Below are 11,493 nucleotides of genomic sequence, written 5' to 3'. Positions count from 1 at the left end.
GCAAAAATGTCAAAGTTAAATCACTCCCCGCAGTTTTATAGCTAGCGTAAAAAGCTGGTATCAGTGGTTCATCCCGAACAGAAACAGAGATGTGCCAGTTCAGAAATGATTGGGAATTTATCTATGCAACTGAAAATGACTATTCAGAGGCTGAAAAATTTGTTCAGGAAAGATTTTCTAACTTTGTTCCAATTCCTGGAACAAACAAATATCATTCATTTATACCAAAAGACGAACGAAGCATTTTTGCTAGTGAATTCTCAGATGCACATGAAAACCAAGAAAATACAGCTTGTTTGTTCTTAATAATACAAAGAAACGAAAATCTTCTGGTGTTAGCAGCCAAAGTTAATCTTCTCGATTGAAAAAATAGATAGTATAAAGATGAAAATGTAGGTTATATACTGAATATAACTTACATTTTCATAATAAATAAAATTAAAAAAAAATACAATTTTTTTTTTTATTCCTGAGAAAATTTGCTTTCATTTTCATAAAAAAAACCTTTGTTTCTACGATGGTTCGTTCTTGAGTTATGATTTTTCAATGCAAGTAATGTCAGAAGAAAACAAAAAATTCGAACTGAATTTTCCGGGAAAATAAGCGACTCTGAATTTTTCTCAATTTTTTTTTTTCATTCATATATTGATGAAATGGGCTGGGCGGAAAAAGTTTCATGAAAATCTGAGACCCTTCGGCCCACTTTGTACGGAAATAAAAAAAAAAAACCCACCAGTGTTGTACAAAATACAAAAACGCGGCTTCGGACCAAATGTTTCCAAAACCTACTAGTTTTGTAATGTTTTTATTGCTATATTAGGTATTTATGCAATATAAGTCTTATATAAGTCTTATATATTATAAGAATAAGTTTTTTGAAAATATGAATTATTCTTGTTCACAGAACTTTCAAAAATAACAAAACCCAACTTTATAAAAATGCTGAATTACCTAATCGTTTCTGGAGAATTGGAGAAGCTCTTATGTTGTTGCTTTGTTCGCAATGCTCGCAAAACAAACTCTAAATAAAACCCGACTTTTCCATATCTGAATCCGACCCGTATCCGATTGTTTTGTAGCCTTTAAACTCAATCCGAATCCCGAGTTTGAAAACCCGAGACTCGACTATCTACTGAAACATAACCAGCTGTAGGTTTCCAGTGGTATAGAGGTGAATACTTTGCCACACGATATACGAATGCAAAAATGATCAGTGTTGTCAAAGGTTTATGGACAAGAGATCGAAAGACAAAACGTCGAAAAGACAAAAGGTCAAAAAAGATTTTCGATCTTTTGTACCTTCTTTTTTGTTCTTCGACCTTTTGTCATAGATTCCAAAAAAAAACGAGAGATATACATTTCTATTGTATTTTAACATTTTTACGGACATGCCGTAATTCAGACGGTTTCAAATGTAAAACAAAAATCAACAACACCAATGTATAAGTTGAAACAGAAATAGTTTCCAATATCATCTTAGATTTGTTTATGTTAGGAATGTGGCGGATTACAAATAACGGGTATGAGAACTCGTCAAGATTGCCGCTTTCTAAAGTTATAGAGCTAGGATGTTGTTTACTTTTTATTTCCAATGAAAATGATAAAGTGAACAGAAAATGAAAATTCATATTATTTTAAGTTTTTCGACAAAATTTGAAAGTCATAGAACAACAAGACTCCAAACATGACAATTTATTAAAAAAAAAATACAACTCTCGCATACTCTGAGATAACGCCCTAAAAGCCATTGATAGCCACATGTGTAGCTTATTGTTTCTGAGCACAAGAAATAATAAGCATCCAAACCAACATCACGGGCAGGTAGATAATGATCCTTTCTTTGCAATAGCGTTGTTAAATAACATGAAAATCCATTCAAATGCTCAGAAACAACGTGCTACACACATGGTTACCTATGGCTTTTAGGGCGAGATCAGAAATTATGCGAGAACTTTTTACTTTTGTTTTCACCACTGACTGTACACTTGATGTCTCTCCAGAATCTTAAGATGACCAGGAACGCCAGGGATGACGGGATGCATCACCTTGAAGTGCATTTACTAAAAGTTAATTTTAGTTGCCAAGATTGGAAATAACTTTTGCCGAGAAAATTTTTGGAATTCAAAGTGTTGTTTAGTCGTTAAACATGAAGTATAGCTACGAATGATTAGCTAGGTAATTTGTGGGAAAACAATACCTGAACTTGCATAAACGATACTTGTTTTACTTTTGCAGCGTCATTTTTGTGCCATTGCTACAGATTACAGAAATTGAATAAAAGAATACAAATTGTAGAAAACGTGTATATGAGAACGTAAACATCCGCAGTAATTTTTTGCAAACTCATCCCTTTTCCTGGAAAATACCATGCATGCATTCAGCCCAGCAAATTCAAGATCTTCTGATAGACTCCACACTTGTACACTAGGTCATCTAAACTAATAAGCTCGTCACTTGTCAGCTATTCAGATTCTAATCCGCCCTTATCCGGATAGTGTGCTCCCAATGAAAGGTGGTTGTTATTCAAATAGCGACCATAAAGCTACTGTTAATGATGGCGCGAAAGTCGAGCAACCGGTTAAATCTTGGATCAGCGACAGACTGGGCCGGCCGATCAATTAATCCTCAATGGATGCTGTTTACAACACTGATAAAGGCAAGCAGTGCATGTTCATGTCACGAGCCCTTAAACTGATTTCGATTGGAAGCGATCGGCTCCCGAGCAGTGAATTGCAGAAGAATTGTGATAGAGTTTCTTCCTCAAATAATACACATTTTCTAACAAAATATATTATAATTTTGGCTGGATAGTAGTTGAAATAACAAAAAAAAACTTCCTCTACCTGAAACAAAATTGAAACAGATAATTTTATAATATGAATAAAAATATATATCGTTATGGTATTTGTCATAACACAATTATACAAAAAAGTGTCAGTTAGTTATCTTAATTTGAGTGGCCCCTGGCGAGTTAGCCACAAAGAATGTTTGTTACATATTTTCGTTTAAGCAAAACTGATCATGCATATATGCTTATTAGCAATTACTCTCAGATTCTTTATAACAAATTGTATTATAATTATGTTTTTATTTAAAATAAATTAGGAAACAGCCATAGCTATCATTACTGATTTTGTTCTAAGTGTATTATAATTTTCTCGAACAGAGTGCCTCTAACGCAAGAAAAATATTTTTTTTGTTTTTAGAAAAATTAAACATAATTGTGATACAATTTTGTTGTAGTCGACTGGTCGGGCTGTCTTCGAATTGCTTTGGGGAGAGGGCTTGGAGGTGACGTCGACACTAGCAAGTCATGCGGTTCAACTGCGCTGGTCTAAACTAGATCGATCACTATCAGCCAAACACAATGATTAGTTTCATCATTTTATAGTACGTAATTTGTTTTTCCGGTTGCGAAAGATTGATTAAGAATTCGCATAACGAAGAACGGCGGCCCAATCGGTCGTAGCAGTAAACGCTGGTCTGGCTGAAACAAAGTTGAGCGTCGTGGGTTCGAATCTCACCCGTCGAGGAATTTCTTTCTATTTGGATATTTGCTTTATATCCCAGGGCATGAAGTTTTTTTTTTGTCAAATATGGTCAATTGACGATGAAATCCTCAGTTAATAACTGTGGAAGAGCTCATATGAACACTAAGCTGAGAAACAGTATATTTCCCAATTGAGACATTAGGTCAGAAAGAGTAAGAAGAAGATGAAGATAACCAAGCATTTGTGTAGGCATTTGTAATAAATGAATTATGTCTGACTCTACAACTGTGGTCACATACAAGCAAACCCAAATTAGAATTCTTATCAATTATAATTGGCGTTGCAGCAATTATTACCGTCCATCGCTTTTTCAAAATTGAGGTGAAGATGGGGAAGAAATGGTCGTAAAAAACGCATAGCATTTTCCTTTGATGATATTACTTTTTTTTGTATTATGAAACGAGATTGGCATAGGTTCCCAACAGGTTCAGAAATTCAACATTCAAGTTTGAATAGAACTTGAAAATATTTTTGAAAGTAATGATGTATAAACTTTGTTTTTTTTTTCTCTTTTGCTTTTATATTGCCGAGCAAACGAGTGGAGCTGAAAGTGGATTGTTGCTGCTCAGTCAAGGATGACGGATCAATTGGTGAGCTCGGTTCATGCTACTATTTCTAATCTATAAAATATGTATGACTACACATTGAATCGAAAATATGATTTTTCAACAAACTTTGAATGGTTCGTCACTGTGAGTGTCGACATAAACTCTGATTCATGAATTATTATTTTAAAAAAATGCTCAAAGTTTTACCTTTATTTTTGTAATTGAAAAAAACTTTGGATGGTTCGACACTACGAGTGTAGACTTGCGAAAGGTTCACTCTATTCAACAAACTTTGAATAATTCGTCACTGTAAGTATCGGCATAAGAATAAGAGTGTTAGGAATGTTACATTTAGGTATTTGTTCAACAAACTTTGAATGGTTCGTCACCTCAAGTGTCGGCATAATTTTCCTCCACATAGAAATTGTTCATATCAAACGAAAATATTATACTTACATATAAGCATGTTTATATCTCACAAATATTTTTTTATCATGGTCTAATCGCTTATCAAAGTGAATCCTGTGACCCAACGATCCTCCCCATTAATAAACATCCCTCCCAGTTACACACTTACATTCCTTCCCTCAATCCCACCTGACTGCAAGAACGTGGCCGGCGCCGTTATTGACCCTGTATAAATAGAGGCACTGAATTATGCACACTGAAGAAGATTATGGAAAATTACAGCCGAACTTCTAGTTGATTCTTTGTGCATTTTCACTGACTTCGGTCAATCACGGAATAGCAAACATTGATATGTGCAGTCAGTCTAAGCTAAGCTAAGCTAAGCGATGAAAAAACCTGCAGGTATGTTCTCTCTTACTATTTAGTGCATCCGGGTTCATAATGACGATTGCTCCTCATAATCAGCATAATCCTCAAACCAGAACCTCTAGATTGACCCAGGTGAAAATGTGTAAACTAGTTTAGAATTTGAAACATGTGAAAACGTTTGAAGTGAAATAAAGGATTAAATATGTGCTGTGAATGATTTAAGTTCATTTTATAATGATTTCCGATTGCCAATTGTCGGGCGGGGAAAGCCAAACAAAAAGAACAACTGGGAAAGGAACACAATAAACGAACCGCGTGCTGTCAAGAAAGTAGATTTCAACGACATGTAAAATTACACGTCTCTGACGAGTTTCCAAGCCGTGTAAATCTATTAGCAAATTGAAATTTAAGTTTATTTCGATGCTCCAAATATGTGCATGAAAATCAACTTAAATTTACATTTTTGTTCTAACTGTGTAGGGTGGTAGTGGCATCTTAACATAAGAAATGAATGTTATTTTTGGAGCTGTTACAAAAAAAAAATATAAAAAAATTAGGAAACATTTGACATAAAGAACATTAGCTCCATGCAGAAGAAAAAAGCCAAACAAGTTATCAGAAGCAAGTAAAATTTGATTGCCCCTCTTCTGTCGAACCCCCTCGAAGCCCGGTGTGATGTTTTGGCTGACTGTCGGCTCGTGTACGGGGCTGATACGGCAGTGCTGGGACTGCGACCCTCTATGGCTGCACGCTTTCCTGTGCTTCATCTTCGAGAAAGGAGGCGAAATTGATAAGGTGAGCCTAAGTCTCAGGTTCAGAACGAGCTCCCGTGCCTATCGAATGGAAATCGAACGACAGCACTGTATAAATAATAACATGCGGGGAAGCTGTATAAATGACCAGCCGAGGCTGAGTTAGCGGATCAGTCGACTTACAACTCACAACTCGCCGAGTGAATCGTATCAGTGTTCCGTGAACGGTGTTCGGGGAATGAAGTGAAATTTTTGGGAGTTATTTTCTGTGAACTGTGCCGAGTGAAAGTTTATCGATCATGAGCTCCGGAAGTGAATGCAATGGTGTAAAGACAAATGGATATGTTAGTATTTGATTTGATTTTTTCTAGTTCATATGAAAGTTGTAAATAATTCGTGTGTTTCTTGGTGGTCTACTGAATTTTATTACAAATAATTTTGTTTTTGTTGTAGACCATGTCAACAGTGATTTCTCTATTAAACTTGTGTCCAAAACAATGTTATTTGTCTCCTGAAGTACTGAAGTACTTTACATACAGAACTGGACATAATAAAGTGAGAACTGGCGGTTTTTCATACAAATTGGTCAACTTCTGAGGCTTCTGGAGCTCCGATTGACCTGAAATTTTACCGCAGCATGACAGTAACTTCAAATTTTTCAAGCTTAAAACTCATGATAAATTTTTAAATATTTCGAAAATATTTTTTTATCAGTGTTTGCAAAATGGAAGATTTTAAATAACTCAAAAGTTAGTATTTCAGACATTGTGAATTTGAAGTTGAGTTAAACTTTATGTTATTTATGAACTGCGGTGAAAATTTCCTCTACACCACTAGAAGCCACTATACCCTAAAAAACCCAAAAAGGAGTTTCTAGATAAGAAGCAATGGTACCTCAATAGCTCAATTTTCTCTTTTCCTGTAAATACTTGCTGGACGCTCCATAACAGATTCCTTATTTCCATAACTCGGTATCGTAGCTAGTTTGCTTTCAGCTAACTTATGCTGCGATAAATCAACTGTGATATACTAAGAATGGAAGACAGAACTAAGTGAAATATACAACTACAAAGTACGAGGTCAGGGACGGGTCAGGGTTTGAACCCATGAGCATGCTTATGAAGCAGAAGCGCTAGCCATTGGACCACCAACCCCGTCCAAATGTAGCAATGTAGAGTTTACTAAAAAATCTGAGATCCGCCAAGATTACCGCAGGAATTTGGAATTTTCATGTAAATTCTGGGATTACGATAATAAATGTCGACAAACTCTAGTGCAATTGAGTGGTATAGTACTAAATTCGATTTTTAAATTACTTATAAGTATTCCACTAAACAGTTCGAAGATTCTTTATCACTGATATCTAGCTTTTTACGCTAACCTGCTATAATATTTGAATCACCCCCTTCTGACATTTCTAACATACACTGTAATTTTTATAGCTCAATCTTAGCAAGCTTTGCGAAAATTAAAATTTTTAGTTTTGATGACGTGATGTCAGAGTTTTTCCACTCTTATTTTCTGAAAATTTCAATTACAATATTTTACCATATTTCTTATGTTTATTAAATGTATTTAAGGTTAAAATGAAGTGGGCTAAAGTGCCTAATAGATGATACTATTCTCAACTACGAACTAACCTGGATTTAGATGAAAACAAAGATGTCACTCGGTAGTAGATCACTCAGCAATTCAATACAAAGTTATTTACCATTATTGGGCCAACACCGATGGGTGGATGGAAATGTTGTAAATTCATGATTCATGCTACAAATCGAAGTGAATTGAAATTTTATTGATTGAATTGAAAATTTTATTAAGATTCATGAAGTTACATTTTTTTTACAAAATGCCTTAAATAGTCTTGAACTTTGCGGTAGCTGCTTCGGTAAGAAGCCAGGACAAGCCTGCATATAATTGTTTTGGTTCTGAACTAAAAAATTCATGCTTATTAAATTCGTTCCGCAGGTAGAGAAACCGGTTAAAAATATAAGTTTTTCTTGATGCATGGCACAGTGGCGACATGGTGAGTGACGACTTCTCAAAATTTGAGATTGATCTGTTTTGTTTTCGATATTTGGCAGCATTGTAAGTGAGAGAAAGTCAGCAAAATTGGGCTGCTTAAGGTGAAGATGAATCGAAGCTAAAGTTCAAATTTCCAAGAGCACGGATCTGGAGAACCAAACATCCGTTTGAGCTGTAAACCTAATCGATTGGTCACCACCAGCTAGTGACCAATCGATTAGGTTTTCAGCTTAAACGGAAGTTTGGTTCTCCAGATTCGTGCTCTTGAAAATTTGAACTTTTGCTTCGTTGAAGAACTTATATAGTTATTTACTGAGAGCTTCATTTATAGATTGGCTAGTAGAATTCGAAGCCATGCTCCTCAGTTTGGTCTTGCTGAAAAACTACACATTTTCCGCTACGGCTATATGGTACTCTCAAACATAAAATTGTCATACTCGAATACCTTTTCCATTACGACCAATTTAGCCAAAATTATAATATGAATAATAGGGATCATTTGACAAGTCATAATTCATTTTGTACCGATAAAGTAAAGTTTAAGTAAAAAGACATTTTGAATAAGAACTTTTGAAAGGACCAGTACAAATAGGGCTCCAGTAAATCCTCCAGGAGAGATTTCTTCAATAATTCCTCTCGAAATATCTAAAGATACTGCTCCAGATGTTTCTTCAAGAATTATTTCGTAGATTCTTCCAGGGATTTCACCACAAATTCCTCCAAGATAATCTCTACCGTAACCCGTAACCCCAACTCCTCCATTCTCCAGAGATTCCACTAGCGGTTTAACCAGAGATTCCTCCGGGAAGAACTTTTGTTCGCTACCAGATTTTCTATACCGGTTCTGGAAGGGTTCCAGAAATGGCTTCAGCAATTCGTTCAGGAATTTTGCCAGCAGTTCCGAAAGGGATGTCTCCAAGGAGTTTTTATACACAGATAAAAGTATTTAAATGTCACGGTACAGTAAACTGGAGAATATAATAAAATTAAAATAATTTCATCAATTGTTACAGCATCACGTTTAATTATCAACTACAGATGCTTGAATGTTACATGATCGTGTAAATTTAAAGTGCATTCGATTGAAAAATAACACTGCGGAATACGTTTTTGTCTCAAGCGCCTAAATACCGCTATTTACAAAATTAAGGGTTGCTGAATCCATTGCCGTTTTCAAAAGTTTCATAACACGTATATATTTTGAGATATTGACTTTTAAAAATGCTAAATTTGACGATTTCAACCAACTTGCATGCAAGTTTGCCAGCTTGTATTGCAATTTATTTGCCACAAAATGCAAACTTCATGTGTATATAAATTATTATCAACAAAGTTCATAATACTTTCGATGCTTAAAAGTTATGTTTCGATGAATTTGAAAAGTATTGTATGTTGCCATATAAGAGAAACAAAGTATTTTGTACGGCTACTGCAAGCATGTTAAAAAAATCGACTTGAATTAAATTTAATCATGCCATTTCAACCAAATTTTATCTGAAATAAAAGTTTAAGTCATGATGGATTAGATTATTGAAAAAATGATAAATCATACTTGAAATTTAATGTAAACATCAATGTAAACAATTTTATACAACTTTGACGACCTGTAGCTAAAAATTGTGACGTGCTGGAATATTTCTGAGAACGGCATCAGATACAGCAATCCCAAATCTACTAGAGACTCGTTATTTGATCCTTGTCATTGTCAATGTCATTTTTGTTACGCTGTGTAAGAGATTAATCGTTGACAGTTTATTTTGATGCTCCAAATATGTTAATAAAAAAAACTGAAATTCACAACATGCTTTTAGCTGTGTAAGCATATTTCTAAATACATTCCTTTTGCGATTTCACCGTAGATTCTGACGAAAAGCCTCCAGTGATTCCTACAGTAAAATCTTTACTTGGATTTCTCCAGGAATATCTCCAAGAATTCTTCTGGTAACTTTTTCTGGAATTATTGCAGAGACTACTTCAAGAACTTGTCCATAGATTCTTCCAAAAATTCTTCAATAGATTTCCCCATATATCCAGCTTTTTACGCTAGCTACGGAGAGTTATTCGATCTTGACGTTTCTACGTATTTTATGATTTGGTCAAGGTAAGCCATAATTTGAGATTGCTGATTCCACTGTACGAAATTTTCACGCAATTGGTTTGCCGGGTGTTATTTCTTTGAATTCAAATTCTTCAAATGTATCGTATACTGATATGCAACCTTATTTGTACAATTTTAGGCTTCATAGAAGATTTCCCTAAGATTGAAGAAAGAGTTAATATGGCTTAGGTAAAGGCATAGTCTATCTACCAACGACCTCAGATTGTCTTGCTATCACGGGCAGATTACGAAGTAAAACCTATACAGACTGAGAAATATATAGCCGAAATGACTAAGGAACCCTCATCGCAATCAAATTATTTTCTTTTGAAAATGAAAGTTGGCACTGGCAGAACTTGAAAAAACACGAAAATACATTTATGAAACTACGGTTTGGGTGTTTAAAATTCACCTACCGCAATCCGGGGTAACATTGATCAGCGGGGTAAAATTGATCGCAATGACCCTCTTCGTAAAAAGCAGGAATCAACATTTATTGATGAAATATTTTCAATGCATGAATGATGATTCTCTTTCTTCTATTCATGAGCTAATAAACAATAAGTTTTTAGTGAAAAATAAGCTGTGTCCATTAGCCTGGGACACGTTTATACGAAAAATTTAGATTCTCGCTCCAGTTCACTTTTTGGATTGCATTTAGGTGTCATAACAACTGTGCAAAATTTCAGCTCGATCGGAGAAACTATTTTTTAGCGCCAGTCGTTCAAAGTTTGTATGGGATTTACTATGGGAAAACTTATTTTTGCAAAGAAAAATCGCCAGAGGTCGCCCATTGGCTTCTATAATAATTCTGAACACAGATCACGATAGGTATTTCTACGATGAACAACATTGCCGAAGACCGCAAAGCAGCCCGATGCTTGTAAAAAAAGTTATTAAGCATAGACTATTCGGAAATTTTGCCCGATTTTGTTATTATTGTTATTCCTTTACGTGTTAATCAACGTCGCCTTGCCAATAGGTTTTTATTGAATAACTTTTTTCACAAGTGTCGGATTCAGGCTTTGCAGAATTCGCTCTCATTTGAGTATGAAGCACGATCAAAGCAAGCAAAGAAAAACATTCCATCTGTTGCGGTCCACGATCGTCATTGTATCGCAAGGTGTAACAAGTCTGATAAATGGAAGCAGCGAGCGAGAGCCCCAAAGAGAGAGCTATGATAAAACCCATTTTACTCGATTGTTTACCGTTGGGGATAGGTGTTTTTCTTTACTGGCACGATAAACAATCCACGAACTTCCAATAGCAATAGTGTCCCCCAGGCTTGGAGCATGTTTAGAGGGGTTTTTATCATACATTATTATCCCCCCAATCTGATCAATGTTGTAGCAGTATACGATAAACAGTCTCTCATAATGTGCAGCATTTTATGATAGTTACAGAGAGCGATACGTGAGCGATTCTCTCAATTTTCTCAGGATTCAATCCCTGGTCGGATTGTTTCGCGGTCTTCGGCAATGTTCTTCATCGTAGAAATACCTATCGAGATTTGTGTTCAGAATTTTTATAGAGGTCAATGGGTGACCTCTGGCGATTTTTCTTTGCAAAAGTATGTTTTCCCATAGTAAATCCCATACAAACTTTGAACGGCTGGCGCTAAAATATAGTTTCTCCGATCGAGCTGAAATTTTGCACAGTTGTTATGGAACCTAAATGCAATCCAAAAAGTGGACTGGAGCGAGAATCTAAATTTTGTCCCACACTAGTGTCCATGCGTAAAT

General features: G+C 35.3%; 1 protein-coding gene across 1 annotated transcript in view; it reads left to right on the top strand.

Annotated features, from left to right (window-relative positions):
- The first annotated feature begins 5,783 nt into the window (after positions 1-5,783).
- Positions 5,784-11,493, top strand: part of LOC110673980 (cytosolic 10-formyltetrahydrofolate dehydrogenase-like) — a 12,643-nt gene continuing 6,933 nt past the window's right edge. Inside the window, exon 1 of the mRNA XM_021845585.1 lies at positions 5,784-5,972. Within this exon, the coding sequence (XP_021701277.1) occupies positions 5,928-5,972 (45 nt within the window). The 5' untranslated portion in view covers positions 5,784-5,927. The remainder of the gene's footprint in view (positions 5,973-11,493) is intronic.

Source organism: Aedes aegypti, chromosome 2, assembly GCF_002204515.2.
Source record: "Aedes aegypti strain LVP_AGWG chromosome 2, AaegL5.0 Primary Assembly, whole genome shotgun sequence".
In the NCBI taxonomy this organism is placed as follows: Eukaryota; Metazoa; Arthropoda; class Insecta; order Diptera; family Culicidae; genus Aedes; species Aedes aegypti.
Note: the sequence above shows the minus strand (reverse complement) of the source record. Positions and strands in the feature narration are given on the sequence as shown.